Genomic DNA, 16,793 nt, shown 5'->3' with positions numbered 1-16,793 from the left:
TTCCTTCCTAACTACCCTATAAAAATGAACCTGAAACAACTAAATAACAAATAAAATTTGCAGAAGACATGAATTATATGAAAATAACTCACCAAATCGGTGACTAGCTTGAATGTGTTTTTGCTTTTATTTTTTTTAATTTAGTCTACGGATATTACCACATCACCAGAACACTGGAGGCTTCTTTGTGGCTGTATTAGTTAAGAAATCTTCAATGCCATGGAATAAACGTCAGCCCAAGGTAAAATTTACTCTTGAGAAAAACTCTAAGCAATTGTACTTTAGAAACTAACAAGTTCAGTGAAAGACAGGATGTACAGGGAGTGGAAGAAGGAGACTACTAGGGCTAGCCTACTCAGTGGGGCAAACTGCTTTATAAGTGTTAGTGTTACTATGATCCTAGCATTATCGACCTCAATGAGGATAAAAAAAAGTCAAAGGAGAAATGAATTTCTGGTCAATGGAGTTATTAAAGCATAGGCTAGGGAGGAGGGAAGGGAGGGTGGAGGGAAACTTTGTAACTTGGAAATATACATGTACAAATGGAGCAAAATAAACAAACAGAAAAAGCATAGACTGGCCAACACTTGATAGGGATACTCCGCATAAGGAAATTTCTTATATCCTTCTATATGTTGAGGTTTTTAAGTTCCTTCTTTCTAATTCCATACTACTTTTAGAGTCATGAATGTTGTAGCTGAATATTATTGTTTTGTGAAATAGTTTTGGTTTTTTCCTTCAAATTTATTTCTTAAATATATGGGAGAGATTTTTTCTTTTTATTAAATATGTTTTGGTTAAAAAAACATGTGTTACTACTTAGTCCTTCAATATAGGTATATAGGTTTAGTCTTGTCCCTTGTCCCCATCCCCGCCGAATTAAGATATTCTTAGTATATATTCCATTGGAAGGCTTCTGTTTAATTTTTTTTGTTCATTTTAATTACCCTTCCTTGAAGTAAACTCTTGACAATTAAAACTACATAAAATATATGATTGGGGCCAGGTAGGTGGTGCAGTGGGTCGAACACTGACCCAGGATTCAGAAGAACCTGAGTTCAGATTTGGCCTCAGGCAATTGACACTACCTGTGTGACCCTGGGCAAGTCACTTAATCCCCATTGCCTCAAACCCCCCCCCCAAAATACATGATTTTATGCAAACATACTACTATTACCCATTCTAGAATAGGTTGATCTGTCTGAATATTGATAAAAGGATATTGAGTTTTCTTAAATATGGTTGGTTAATGCTCATGACTTTTCATTCTGTGATAGAGAATATTCACACTAGAGGCATTCATTAGAGGTCTTTGTGTGATTTGAGTACAATTCATTCCTGAAACTTGACTAAAAACTGTCTCAAATACAAATCTGATAGAATGTTAACTGTCTATAGCTAGAGTTTCCAGCTTATAGTCTTAACATTAATTAGACTATAAGAAAGCAGGGCAGTGCAATGAAAATCATGGACTCAGATTTGTAGGGTAACTCTTTTCAGTGCTGAAAATTTTTTTTTTCCCTTTCATCCCAGTGCTGAGTGTTCTCTGCCAAATTTGGACCAAAAAACATTTCAGAAGGGATCAGTTGTACTTGAAGTTTGTTTGTTCCTTCCTAACTACCCTATAAATGAACCTAAAATAATTAAATAGCAAATAAAATTTGCAGAAAAATGTATTTTGGGGGGGGCAGTTAGGTGGCACAGTTGATAGAGCACTGGCTCTGGAGTCAGGAGTACTTGAACTCAGCCTGGCCTCAGATACTTAATAATTACTCAGCTGTGTGACCTTGGGCAAGTCACTTAATCTCATTGCCTTGCAAAAACAAAGGAAAGAAAATAAAATGTTTTTTTCAATATACTTCACACACCAAAAAAATTATGTTGTCAGCCAGCCAAAGTCTGCTTCTAACCCTCCTATCTCTATCCCTGACCTTTCCCCTCAATAGAGAACAGAACAAAACCCATTACAAATATGGATAGTTGCCTTGGGCAAGCCACTTAACCCCATTTGCCTTGCAAAAACCTAAAAAAAAAAAACCCAAATATGGATAGTCAATCAAAATATATTTCCATATTGGCTTGCCCCCCCAAAAAAAAGAGTGAGTCCTTCCTCAGTACTCATCTAGGATCCTGATTATGCTTGTAAGAGCATAAGAGTATATCATTACATTTATAATCCATAACTTGTTCCAGTGTATGGGTGCCTCCTCATTACCATTCTTTCCTGCCTCACTTTGTTCTATGCTTAATTTCTGAGCCACCTCAGTGTTATTACTGAACTTCTTCCTTTCTTGATACACTATCCGCCCTTCTACCCCCATCTATGCCATAGAATTGAATAACAGGTCACAAAGCTGCTAGTTGCAGCTAATCTCCTTCACAGTGACCTAAAATGGATCTGGAGATGTCTGGTATGTTTGGACCCTCCTCTTGTTGCACTTTAGCCCTCCCTGGGTGCTAACCTTATACCCAGTGTCTGAAGTCCTCCCTGTCTCCTGTGCCAAGCCAGGCTGAACAAAGGACTCATTGTGAGTTTTCTGAATCCTAATGGATTCAGTTTTGTGCATTCTCTGGATGTTTGGAGGAGTTTGTTGAGGGCAGTTCACTGTAGCACAGTCCTTTCTGCTCTGCCCTCTTTCTTGGCTATAGTATCTCAATCCCTTGTAGAAATAAATGCCTTCCTTAAAATATAATTTAAAATTATTTCTGTTACTTTTTTTAAAAAATGTTTATTTGAAGAATCTCTGGATGTTTTTTAAAAGTAGAATTGAAACCAAAAGTAGAATTGAAATTCTTTATAAAGCAACAAGTACTATTAATTCCTTCTAGTTATTTCTATGAACATTTTTCCTTTTTAGATGAATTTGCTTTCATTTTATTTGTAAAGTCAGTATGGATGTATTACATATAGATTCTGACACAGTGACCTATATACATAAACTGCTTGTAAATATTTAATAATGATGGCAATTATATTAGAGCAGGGGTTCTTAATTTAGAAATTATGTACTTTTAAAAGATTTTCATAACTGCATTCAGTATAATTGGTTTCCTTTTTCATTCCATGTTATACATTTTAAAGCATTATAAGAATAGAGTTCATAGTTTTCACCAGACTATCAGAGATAGCCATGACACAAAGGTTTTAAGAAGCCTGGCTTTAGAGATTTTGAATATCTAAAGGATTTACATCTACTTGTTTCTCATTTTTTTCATATATATATAGATATATATATATATATATATATATATATATATATATATATATGTTAGACTTAACTTTCTCGTAGAACCTGCTGTAATCATTTGGAGTCATATGCATTTATGGCTTGTATACACAATTATAAGATATATTTGTTTTTATCTTTTAAAACATAAATTAAGGTTAAGTGAGGGGAAATATATCATTTGATGACCAATCCAGTTTAACCTTGATTTTGTGCATTGGAGTTGATGATTTGCACATGGGTAATACAAGTTTAAATTCCAATTGTGTGAAATACCTTCCTAACTCTGATGGTTCTCTGACAGATCCAGCGAAAATCTCCTATGGATACAGGAGAAGCTGTAGAATCTAGACTTTCAGTCCCTGTAGAGATGACTGCTTCCACCCCTATAGGAACAAGTCTCACAGCTTCTGCAGAAACAGGTGACAAATCTGTTACTATTGCTGAAGGGGAAGAAACCTTGCAAAGAACTGAGAATTTGAAGAGTGACATAAACAAGAAAGATGGTGTATGTGGGTAAGCAGTTTATGTCCTCATTTGAATGTTTTTAATTTCTAATACCAATATTAATTTGGATGGACCTAAGAAGCACACTTTAAAAATATATATACCTAGATTTTTTTCTTTGGGTGGGTTGGAGCAGTAGAAAGTACATACTTAGTCGGCATAGAAGTCAAAGATGTAAGTCTTATTTTCTAATTTTTGGTACTTCAGAATCTGTTTTTTAAGAATCTTTTGGGGTGGCTAGGTGGCGCAGTGGATAGAGCACTGGCCCTGGAGTCAGGAGTACCTGAGTTCAAATGTGGCCTCAGACACTTAATTATCTAGCTGGGTGGCCTTGGGCAAGCCACTTAACCCCATTTGCCTTGCAAAAAACAAACCCTATTAAAAAAAATCTTTTCCTGTTCTTTGCTTGGAGACAGTAAATTTAACAAATTTGGTTGGTCAGTACCTAATATGTGAAATAAGGGGACTATGGAAAGTAGAAGAGAAGAATTTGAGAATAAATTCTTGCTACTTTGTTTTAAATAGTATATAACATGATGATTAATTATGTATTTATTGATTTTATTGCATACTTGCTTTAGCCCACCCCCATCAAAGAAAATGAAGTTATTTGGATTTAAAGAAGATCCATTTGTATTTATTCCTGAAGATGATCCTTTATTTCCACCTATCCAGTAAGAAAAAGTTGTTTTTATTTTAATGAATTAAATAACATACTCATTAGCTAAAGATTATTCTCATTTTGGGCTAGATCATAAAAGACATTACATTAATGTGCCTTTTTAATGAAAGGACCAGCGAACTAAATTCAGATAAGATGAAAATTCTTATGTTAATGTGTAATGTGATAAGATATTGGAGTGTCTGCTGCAATTGTTAATAAATTTTTAATGTATGGGCCAAAATAAAAATAAATTTTATCTGAAAAAGTAGAGTTTGTGTCCTACATTAATAGTAATTTCTCAGGTTGTTTAAAGTAATTTTCTGTTAAACGCTTTTATCGTTTTTTTAAATGGATCTTATTAATTAAGCTGATCACACCTTAAAAGTTTACATTTGATTTTATATCAAACATTAGCCTCTCAGGAAAAATGATCTATATCAGATGTGAAAATACTGTGCTTTATTTGACACTTTCTTAAAACTGCTAAATATATTCTGATTGCTATTGGAAAGCTTTTCTAAAATGTCAGTTAGAGGTTTTTAAAATTTTAATTACCTAGCATTGTTAGATAATTGCAGCAGTTGGATCTGCCCTTTACTTTTAATCATTAATTTTTTTTATTTTTCTTTAGATGTAAAATATGTTCTGATAATTCATAATTAGTATCTTGCATAAGCATCCCTAGAAACTTTGGTGTGGCATAGGGAGTAAAGAAGTACTCTTGGTAAAATGTTAATAATAGTTTCTTGCTATCCATGTCCAAATATTACCATACTATTTAGACCTATTAGACTATTCTAAGGACCATTTATTTCTCTGGCCTTGAGTCTTATTTAACTCTTTGTTTGAAAATCAGTTGTGATTTCATGAATCATAAAGTATTTTAGCATCAATTTAAAATCTACCTGCAGGTAGAGAGTAGAGTAGAAAGTAAATCATATCTTAGAAGTCATTAATAAGTGAATTCTGAACTCATATATAAAATGCATTATTTTATTTGCAGGAATTTTTATGCTCTGGCTCCTTCATTCCCAAAGATGAATTTATTGACTCGAACCCAAGAAGGAAAGAAAAGGCAATTGTATATGGTTTCTAAGGAGTTAAGAAATGTACTGCTGAATAATAGTGAGAAGATGAAGGTATAACTCACTTAACATTTTAATAACTAATGTATAAATAGGTATATCTGCCTCTTTTGTCTACTCAGTTTTTAACCCTCCTTAGTTTGGAAACAAGTCTTGACTTCTACAAATGTAAGTAAGAAAGGATTAGAATTGAATTTTTAAAAGTAATCCTGACCACATTAAGTTACTGACAATCTGTTGTTCTGCTAAAATCTTTTCTGTTGTTTTCAAGGTACTTAGTGACTAATTTACCTTAAGATTTATAAGTTTTAAGTTAATCTAAATAGAACTTAAATTTTTTTGGATGCCTATACTAGAGCATTTTATACTAGTCCCTTTATATAATATGGAACAGTCTTCTCTATCTTAATGATCTTAACTAAATACAAACAATATATTTAAGAAAATCTTGCCTTTTTGAGAGGAAGCATGTTCTCTTGATTTGGAGTAAAAAGAGCTGGTTTCAGATACTGGTTCTGCAATTTACTATTTCTAAAATAAGTCACTTCAGCTTTCTAGGCCAGTTTCATCTCTAAAGTTAGAACTTTGAACTGCTTGAGCTCTTAAAGGGCCCTTCTAGATCTTAAGTCTCTGATTTGCACCTTCTGAAAAAGCATTGAGCCTCTGTGTTAACCATCCCTAAGCCCATCTTGGAGAAGGATATGGTATGCATTTGAATTCAAAAAGAGCAACCAATTTTCTTTGACATCTACTCTCAGTTTTATAATTGAAAAATCTGTTTTCATCAGTTTTCTTCCCTTATTTACCTGTGTTTTTGAAGGGAAGAACAAATTAGGAACCATTATATTCTATATCCTCAATAAAAAGTGAAAATGTGTCCTCTTGTATCTGAATATCCACCATCAAACTTTATAATTCCCAATGTTTGAGTATTTTTTTTTAATCTTTTTGCAGGTAATTAACACTGGGATAAAAGTATGGTCTCGGAATAATGATGGTGAACAATTTGGTTGTGCTTTTCGTCTGGCACAAGAGGTAACCCTAAAATTCCTGATTTCTGATTACAGAATTTTATAAATTTTGTAGCGCTAATCTCTGATTGCTAAAATTGACTTGCCAAACACCAAATTAGAATTCAGTTTTGAAAGATACTTTGTTTCTTAATTTTAGAAGATGTGATTTGGGTTATTTTTGATGTTGTTTAAGATGAAAATGATGACACTGATGATCTTTATTCCAACAGGGAATATATACGTTGTACCCATTTATTAATTCAAGAATCATCATTGTGTGTATAGAAGATATTAAAATTCTATTAACCCAGGAAAACCCATTTTTTAGTAAGTTTAGCAGTGAGACACACAAACAAGCTAAGGATATGGGTAAGTTTTTATTTTATATATATATATATGTGTGTGTGTGTATTATTCATAATCTAAATGTAGTTAAATTTATATTGACTGCAATATTTTTCTTAGGGCAGCTAGGTGGCACAGTGGATTCATCACCAGCTCTGGAGTCAGGATTTAAAAAAAAAGAATTATTTTTTCTTACAACCAAAATACTCTTGTGAGCAAAATTTGTACAACTCAGCTTAAATCTCCTTAGCTTTACCTTAGGAAAAATAAAGTGTGAGATTCTTTCAAGTTCAGTTCAGAAAGCAATGCTATGTCTTTATAAAGACAAAAATTAAAGTCTCAACTCTCAAGAAGCCTGTTTTCCATTTTAAATTATACTAATCACCTTATTAGTGGCTAGAATTTCCCAAACTAGTTTTCTTTTATAACTTCATCTGCTATTTTGTTTTGTTCAGTGCTATCTTACCTAAAATAAGATTACTTAGAACTCAGTTGTATGGGATATCAAGACAAAAATTAACTAATCAAAAGCAGTAACCCAACCTTAGGTTGATATACATTTGATTACGTTTACAAATTGTAGTTTCTTATTTTCTGCTTTGTGTGAAGTTAATGAAATACTGATAGAAATGATATGTAGAATATCTTGTTTTAAAATATTAATGTGGTCTGGAAGCAAGAAAGAAAGCCTGAATGGTAGATGGAAGTGATCAAAGTTTTGGTCTAATTATAAACATTTAATTAAATATAATATGTAAATATTTACCTTACACTTTGTTTCATTTACCACTTTGAACAGTATTATTTAGATGAAATAAAATGAAAAAAATCTGTGCGAGGTAGTTATAAAATACTGAAGATCTTGCATAAAATTGAGGCTTATTTACCATTGTCAGTTTTCACATTTCATGCACTTGCCCATTAATGTACATAAGAATAAGTTTCTTAGAAATGAAATGAGCTTGTATGATGATCATGCAAGTTTTACTGATCCTTGGAAATCACAAAAGATTATAAGAAATGTCATGTTGGAACTTTGTATCGACCTATTTCATCCAGTATTTTATCTCTGATAGTAACTAGGGAGGTAAAGTAATTTCAGTGGTTATCAACTCATATATTTACTTTTTTTAAATGAAACACTTAATTATGGCCATAGTAATTGGAGATAGCATTATTGTAGTTATGGGTCATGCTGCTAGAGACAATTTGGTGTAAATTATTCTTTAAATCCCTTTTCTGCTCTCTATTTCTGTTGGTGGCATATGCTTCTTAAGAGTACCAAATTGCCTTAATTCCCTATACCCAGTCATTTACCAAGTTTTGTTTTTCTTTCAAACTTTCTCACTTGCATATCATTTCATTCCCTCTTCCTCCACCTTAATCTAGGTACGCCTCATCAAATTACATTTTACTTCTCCTTTCTGACTCTGGAGTTTTTGTCTCTATAACTACCAGATATTGCTTTGGGTGGATTGGACTTGTTTTCAACCACATAACAGGACTAGCAGTAATGGGTGGAAGATAGACAGGAGCATATATAGGATTTATATAAAGGAGAACTTCCTGATAGTTAACTATCTAAAAGTAGAAGTAGCACTCTTAAATATTTGGTAGGCTTATCTCTCAGTAAAGGTCTTTAATCCAAGACTGGATAACCCCTTTTTCAAGTATTTTGAAAGACAGCATTTTATAACCTGAAATCAAGAAGGCCAGTATTTCTCTTCTGTGGTCCTGGTTATGTCTTTTAACCTCTCTGTGATTCATTTTCCTATCTGCAAAATGGAGCTAATGATTCCTGTCTCACAGACAAATTAAATCATGTATGTAAAGTCCTGGTTTATAAAATCAGTTGATATTAATAAGCTTCTTGGTATATGGGACAGGTTTTTTTGATTATTGTTTGGTCTATGTATCCACAGAATCCAGCTCAGTGTTTTGCGTATATTGGGTAATTAATAAACAGCTTATTGGATTGGATTATGTAGGAAGTCCCTGATCAGATACTTTGATTAGATGACCTCTTAAGTTTCTTTCTACCTCAGAGATCCTAAAATATTCCTTTTGTCATCTTAATTCCCCACCCAAAAAACCCCATAATCACCACCAGAATTTTTTTAGGGTTTTTTTTTTTTTTTTTGCAAGGAAAACGGGGTTAAGTGGCTTGCCCAAGGCCACACAGCTAGGCAGTTATTAAGTGTCTGAGACCAGATTTGAACCCGGGTACTCCTGACTCCAAGGCCGGTGCTTTATCCGTTACGCCACCTAGCCACCCCTGCCACCAGATTTTTTGCAACACCAGAGCTAAAGTTCTCTGTTTGAATTTCAAAATCTTTCATATTCTGGCTTTGTTATATCTTAGCACATTTTAAGAGACATCCAAGCTTTCCCTTACTTACTCCATCCTTCATTAATCTCCCCTTTTTCTGTATGCCAATAGCAGGTGCGTGTATATATATATATATGCCATGCATTTTACCTTTTAATTTTGTAGTGTATTATGTTGTTGATATATTTTGTGAGTTATATGCCATGTCTTTTTAGATCATAAATATCTCATTTTATACTGCATCTGTGTATCCTCCATAATGCTTCAGGTTGTCACTAAATTTCTTTGATTTCTCTTCCAGCTAAAGGAAGCATTGTCCTGAAATATGAACCAGATGCTCAGTAAGTAAACAAATATCCTTTGACTAAATGTTTGATGGAGGAGTTAGAATTTCCTTTTGTGAGACAATATTTTGAAATGTAGGCATTTAAATGCTTTTCGTTTATCTTGAAATTTTATTTAAAATAATTTGAAATTCAGGTACTAAAAAGCTTTCCAGAACACGGGAACATTTAAAAACTGAACTTTTTTATCTGGCTCTGTTGTCATGTGTAATGCAGTCAACCACTTTTACCAATGTATTTTGAAGGCACCTTGATAAAAATGCCAAGTTAAAATTGCCTCTAGATTTAGTAACTCTAAAAGAAAACTCATCTCCCAGAATTTATTTATTTATTTGTTTGTTTTTTGCAAGGCAAATGGGGTTGAGTGGCTTGCCCAAGGCCACACAACTAGGTGTCTGAGGCCAGATTTGAACTTAGGTACTCCAGACTCCAGGGCCGGTGCTCTTTTCCACTGCACCACCTAGCTGCCCCCATTTCCCAGAATTTAAAAAGTTCTCTGAGAAATATTCTTAAATTGATGTCTTAAATTAATTTATTATTAAAATTATTGAATAGTATTTAAATAATTAAATTAATCATATTTGATTTCTTATTCAATCCTGACTGTGGTGAGTAGCAAAAGAACTGCAAACTAGGGTGCTCCTGACATTACCTGGAAATATAAACTTGGAGACAGAATCAATTTTTCTTTAGCTCAAAATGACAGGTTCTTAGGTTAAAAGAGTAAAAGTGAGTACTTCACACATTATTAGGGAATAACTAGAAAATGACTTCAAAATCTTATAATTTTTGTCCTCTTCATCATTTTTTTATCATTCTCCTCCTTCCTGTTTTTCACTTGACCAGGGATAGGTCCTATTACTCCCTTAGTCTAGTAAATGAGATGTAGTTTTTATCACTACTCTTTGTGTGTAACTTTAAACTGATGAAAATGATAAAACAATGCAAGACAATTTGTGATCTAGAGCAGACAGTAACTAGGTGCTATGAGTTGTGTGACCTTTATAGAAGAGAAGTAGAGATTAAATTGAATCTGGAAAGGTGCATATGATTGGGATAATCAGAGCTGTATGATAATGAGAATAGATTTGGAATGATCTATCAAAGAGACAAGAATCAGAGCTGGTATGATGTAAAGTAATAAAAAGTAAGTTCATGGGTTGAATTACTCGGTTGGGAATTGGGGTCTTTCACACTAAAAAAAAGTTGAGATTTTAAAGTGGACTAATGATATAATGAAAACCAAATCTTTAGACTTTTAGTTTGACACTATTATTTAGAAACATTGGGGGAAACCAGTTAACAATTGAGCTAGGATATCAGTGGGAACAGAAAAAAAAGGAATGGTGAATGAGGCACATTTTTAAGGAAAACTTCACAGGATTTGGTATCTGAATGAAACATAAGAAAGAAAAAAATGAAAGTTGTTTCTGAAGTATAGGAAATGTGATTTCATAAACAAATAAAGTTGGGGGATGACTTCTGAGAATAGGTCAAGGGAAAAAAATGAGTTCATTTTTAACACACATGAATTGTAGGTTCTCTTCTAAAACTATAATCTGAAGAACAGTTACCAACTTGCATTGGTAATAGGGATTTACTTATTGTGTGCAGTCTGCACCATAAAATTTCTTTTTTTTTTTTTACTCATTAGGCAAAGATTTTTTTAGCTATCAACTGTACCATACTTTCTAAAGTGATTTGAACTTGTTAAAGGAAAATGATAAATGAATTCAAAATATAAATATTATTTCATTAAATAGTAGAGATTGTTTTTCTTCTTAAAACTTGGAAAAGTCACTATAAATGATTTCATTGACAATGTTTGCTGTTATATCATGTATTACATCTTTTAACTTTGAATTCAATGTTCATATGAAAAAATGAAATATTTTCATATTTTGAATATAGGAAACCAGATACTCTTCAGTGCCCTATTGTGTTGTGTGGATGGCGTGGAAAGACTTCAATTCGTGCTTTTGTGCCCAAGAATGAACGACTTCATTACCTAAGGATGATGGGAGTAGAGGTGTTTAGAGAAAAGAGGAAAGAGGAGTCCACAAATAAATTAGAGGATAGTCAGACCATTGTGGATAAGGAAATGGATGTGAAATGTGGAACACAAGAATCGGTCAGTTCAGATTCACAAATAGAAGATGAGGTGATGCAGGAACCACTGGAAAATGCACTTGACGAAACAGAGAGTAAAATAGAAAATGACAAACCACAGGATTCTGAAACTCAAACCCTGTGTTGACCATAATAATACCAAAGAATTGGTACTTTTTAGTTTATATCAACTGACCTTGCTTTGTTGAGATAAAAATCTAGGACTTTAACTTGTTTGTAAATAAATTTTTAAAAAACATTACAAAGAGGCATGCACGTTATCATACACAGACCCTCATTTTGCTCTTGTTTGAAATTTAGCAAGAGGTATTTTTCTTCTGCTTATAAATAACTGCTTTGGCCCCCTTTGTTTTTTATGATTCTTCTGGTTTTGGTGTGTCTATTGCCGGCAATGGACTTTGCACCAGTAAAATCTTATTTTCATTGTGAAGACTGAAGAATAAAACTACTTAATGGATTTTTCTTTTTTTAAAGCACCTTTTGGTGTTATGCCTATGATTGTTGGAAAGAATTCTTATAAAGTATAGATAAATGGATCTTAAGGTCCATTAATGATTTTTAAAATACATATACATACATAAATTGTGCAGGTATATGCATATGAAAGTATATTAACTCTTATGAAAATTCTATTGCTTTAATAATTGTGTAAGTTGCACATTTTAGAGGTACATTTTTATGCAATAAGATTAATATCTGAGTTTTCAGGTAACAATTGTACCTTTTGAAATAAAGGACATGTAAACTTTTTCTCAGAATAGTTTTAGTATGTATTTATGATTTTACATACCAGTAGAAAATGGTCTTAATAGAGTCTTTTATGTGGTTCTATTTTTATTATGCTGCATCTCTACTATCATTTTCAGATTCTTAATGTTTTGCAGTCTGGTTTTTAACATCATTCAGCAGAAACTGTTTTTCAAAGTTACCATGACTTGACAAATTTAGTGAACTCTTCTCATTCATCTTCATGATCTCTGTAATCTTGGACACTCAACCACACTACATTTTTTCTATAGATTTTCATGGCAACTTTTTGGTTTTTCTCCATGTTGATCACTTCTTTTGCTGGCTCTTAAGGTCCTAGTAGCTAACTGGATTTATCTTCTTAAGACTGTGTTCTTTATTTTCTCCCTCTATTGTATTTCACTTGGTGATATCAGCTCCCTTGGATTAACTTTTATAAATAAATTTAACTTTATAAATGAAGATGACTCACAAAACAAATTGTCCAGCCCCCTGACTTCTAATCTCATCTTCAGTTGCCTATTGGTTAAGGTATTCATCTTAACTGAATATCCTGTAAATATCTGAAACTCAAATCCAAAACTAAAGTCATTGCCTTTTCCCTAAAACCCTGCCTCTTCTGAGTGATACAGTAGAGTGCTGGGCCTGGAATCAGGAAGACAAGAGTTCAAATGTATACTTAGCTATAACCTTGGGCAAGTCACTTGACTTTTGTTGTTTCCTCTAAAATGGGTATAATTCTAGCCTTCTTGGAAGATCAAGAGAGTATTCTTAAAGCACCTAGAATGGTGCTTGACTAACACTTAATATATGCTTGGTTCCTTCCTGTTGCTCTCAGGGCTATCACTGTTCTAGTTGTCTAGGCTAACCATTTGGTTCTCATTCTTGATTCCCCAGTCTCACCCTGCATATCCAGTCATTTCTACCTCTTTAATTGGTTTTTGCCCCCCTTCTATCTGACACAGCCACATCCTGTTGGTGGTCCTATCACTTCATGCATGAATTATTGCCCATAGTCTTGTGGAGGGTCTGCCTTTCTTCCCCATCTATCTTCTACTTAAATTTCTCAAGCACAGGTCTGATCATGCAGTTCCTCTATTAATCTCCAATGTTGCCCAGTTAAGAGTAGCACTAATTTTTATAATATTATAATCTTTCATAATCTAGTCTCTTCTTTAAGTCTTTTTATATGTTATTTCCCCTATATTTCCTCTGATGGCTGTGACACTGGCCCTGAAAGACTTTTACTCTCCCCTCTCACATCTTCCTTCTCTGGCTTACTTTATGTTAGTGCTTTCTCACTGGGATTATCTCCCCATTTGTTCTATACATAATCTGTCTTCCCATTAGACTGAGCTCCTTGAGGGCACAGACTGTCTTTTCTTTGTATCCCTCATGCTTAGCAAAGTGCCTGACAATTGAATAAGCCAAGAGATGCAAGGAACACCTAAGAATTAATGGCAATAATGTATGTGAATCCTTCCACCTTTTTCCCAGAAAATTGAGAAATTATGTTTGTTGGTTGCATCATCTCTGTGGGAACTAAAGTTTCTCAGTCTCCAATGCCAATAATGCCAATGGACCCCTAAAGAAATTTGTATGATCTATAGTTTAAGATTATGGTAGAGCATATTTGCTATCAAAAAAAATTAAAAGGGCTGTGAAGAAGAGAAAATTTCAATTTATATTTGTACAATGAATGATGATGGATAGGAGGGACAGGTAATGTTACATCTTAATGTAAGGCAGAACGTTCTGCCAATTTGTCTAGTATTCCAGTTCTCAAACTTCTTGATCTCAGGACCCCTTTACACTTAAAAATTATTGAGGTTCCCCTCCTGAACTTCTTTTTATGTGAATTATCAATCTTGATATTTACCGTGTTTGAAAGTACAATATTTTGGTATCATGAAAGTAGTTCTGGGTCCTTAGACTACATTTTGAACACTACTGGTCTGGTGGAAAGAGGTTGGGAAATTAGTTTCCTAGAAAGGGATGCCAGCAATAGAAATAAGGAATTTTGGAGGAGAGTAAGGATTATCAGGGGAAAATGATTTACATTTTGGACAAGGATTATTAAACACTGGTTGAAATAAATGGACTTTGAAAATTTTATTCATTGCTTTGAAATGGTGAACTATGTTTCAAAGATAATTGTTTTGGCTTCTAGTTCTTCATGTATGCACTTTTCAGTTTAAAGATAAACTTGGATTGTGTTGAACAGTTGAAGGACATCATTTTGGCTGTTATTCCTGGCACAAGAAGCAATATTGTCATTTTAGTCAGAGGATTTGGATTTTTTTATCAGACTGCCATTTTCAGCCATCACAATCTCATAAAATATGAAGGAAGTTAGAATTTGAATTCGTGAAGAGAATAGGAGGACATCTAATATGGATGAAATAATGTTTGTTCAAAGTAAAGTATCCAGTTTCTATCTCATATTTTGTAGTTTTACCTTAGAACTAGATTGTTCAGCTTTTTAAAAGTTTTTGCTGAAACATTAGGAATTATATTTTGATTTACCATTATAGTGAGAGTTCTGTAATAGCTTGGCTTTGGTTTATTAAAGTATTTAGTAAACCCACATGGGGCCACATTTTGGACAGCCCTGCCTTAGAATACAAGAATTACCATTACAGTTCACATAAACCTCAGCTCTTATGCTTCCATTTATAATGGTCTTGTGGCATTTTCCCCAATGCACTTTTTTGGTTAGAATGTCACGCAACCTATTTGCAAATTTGAGAATGGACTAAATGATTTATTAAGGCTTTTTAAAAAAATTCTGAAACATCCTAAATACAATAAGAGGCCTTAGTTGGGATCTTCCAGGGGTTGATGAATTAGGAGGCAATTTTAAAAAATATCCTCAAGAAACTTATTTTGTTTGGGAGAAGTTTACTAAAAATAGTTGAATTGTTAAGCTGTCCTAATATATGTAGAGGTAAAAGATTAAATGACTGAAGCAAAGCTTTGAACTTGCATATCATTTTATTAGGCAATGTATGCTAATTGCATAACATCAGGACCAGGCTTCAGCTTTGGCACTGGACCCCAAATATAGGGGGTGGGGTGGAGTGACAGATTTCTATTCATTAAAAACAAATAAGATAAATCAAAAGGCCATGATTAACAAGGATACAAAACATGGGTAATCTGGAGGAAAGATTAGGGACTTTCTAAATTGAGAGGGGAAGAGTGAATAAGGATAATTCCCTGAACTTAAAAGAAGGGATGTCCTTCCCCTAATTGTCTATTCAATCAAAGGAACATGGTCAAGTGGATAGAGTACTGACCCTGCAGTCAGGAGAACCTTAGTTCAAATCCAGACTCGGACAATAATTACCTAGCTGTGTGACCTTCCTGTTGCCTTGCAGAAAACCAAAAAAAAAAAAGAAAAAAGCATGGAAACAATAATGGGAATGGTTTTCAATTAAAATATGTACTTGAGATGCATAACTGAGAAAACTCAATCTTTGTATTTGACTGGGTTTCTGGTCCTTGGTCAAGGGTTTCTAAACAACATGTAGAGGGGGCCCAACTTCCCACCTACACAGGTCTAGGTTCAAGCAGTGCAATAGTTTTCTCACAAGACATTAATTGGACTAGACCCATAGTTGAATAGGAAAAAAGAACTGAGCTAGATTCAGAATTGAGGCACAGGATGGAGTCAGAATGATTCACTCAATTCCTACAATTCCTTTAATTCAATCTTGATTCATGGGAGAGGGGCCAGCCTACTCCCCTGTGGATCACTTCTCGGTAAAACAAATCTATATTGGTTTTCATATATTCGTAATCAATTACATGCCAGTTATAGATCAAACTACATAGAGGGGCTTATTAACTTTAAGAAGGGAGATGTATATGTTACCAAGGCAATGAAACAAAGCAATATAATAAATATTAAATAACATCTTGTTTCCTAATAACCCACTCCCAATGTCAATTTAATCAGTATTTTGTCTTGAGTCCCAGATATTCTATGTAGCTTTCTGGTCCTTGGAAATATTTTCTCTTGGGCATTCTGGAATAGGCCTCATCCTCAAAGCAGCTCTCGAAAATGCTCTGCATCTCTGGTTCCAAATCCAACTTGTAGAAATTCTTGGATAATTCTGCTAAAATTTGTCAGTAAACAAGATAATTCAATTTAGTGCAATCTCTTAAATTTGATTTTCCAAACTTGATACTTAGGAGAATTTAAATTTTTATATACTGTTTATTTTTGTTTTTAACTTAAATACTATACTTGATCTTAAAGAATCTTATTTTTAAAAATCATGAGGTCTAACTTGTAAAAATGGAACTTTTTGTCTCTTAAAATTACTGAACAGATAACTTTACAAATTGGAAAATAATTTCAGCTTTTAATACACTTTTATATCTTTAGCCCTTAATC

The 16,793-nt window shown here is 33.4% G+C and overlaps 1 protein-coding gene across 1 annotated transcript in view; it reads left to right on the top strand.

The window, feature by feature from the left end:
* Positions 1-16,539, top strand: part of NSUN2 (NOP2/Sun RNA methyltransferase 2) — a 33,215-nt gene extending 16,676 nt beyond the window's left edge. The window contains exons 12-19 of the mRNA XM_074208303.1: positions 145-241; positions 3,532-3,743; positions 4,316-4,408; positions 5,402-5,537; positions 6,438-6,518; positions 6,727-6,865; positions 9,472-9,511; positions 11,426-16,539. Coding sequence (XP_074064404.1) covers positions 145-241; positions 3,532-3,743; positions 4,316-4,408; positions 5,402-5,537; positions 6,438-6,518; positions 6,727-6,865; positions 9,472-9,511; positions 11,426-11,771 — 1,144 coding nt within the window. The 3' untranslated portion in view covers positions 11,772-16,539. The remainder of the gene's footprint in view (positions 1-144; positions 242-3,531; positions 3,744-4,315; positions 4,409-5,401; positions 5,538-6,437; positions 6,519-6,726; positions 6,866-9,471; positions 9,512-11,425) is intronic.
* Positions 16,540-16,793: the final 254 nt, after the last annotated feature.

This window comes from Macrotis lagotis, chromosome X, assembly GCF_037893015.1.
Source record: "Macrotis lagotis isolate mMagLag1 chromosome X, bilby.v1.9.chrom.fasta, whole genome shotgun sequence".
NCBI lineage: Eukaryota > Metazoa > Chordata > Mammalia > Peramelemorphia > Peramelidae > Macrotis > Macrotis lagotis.
Note: the sequence above shows the minus strand (reverse complement) of the source record. Positions and strands in the feature narration are given on the sequence as shown.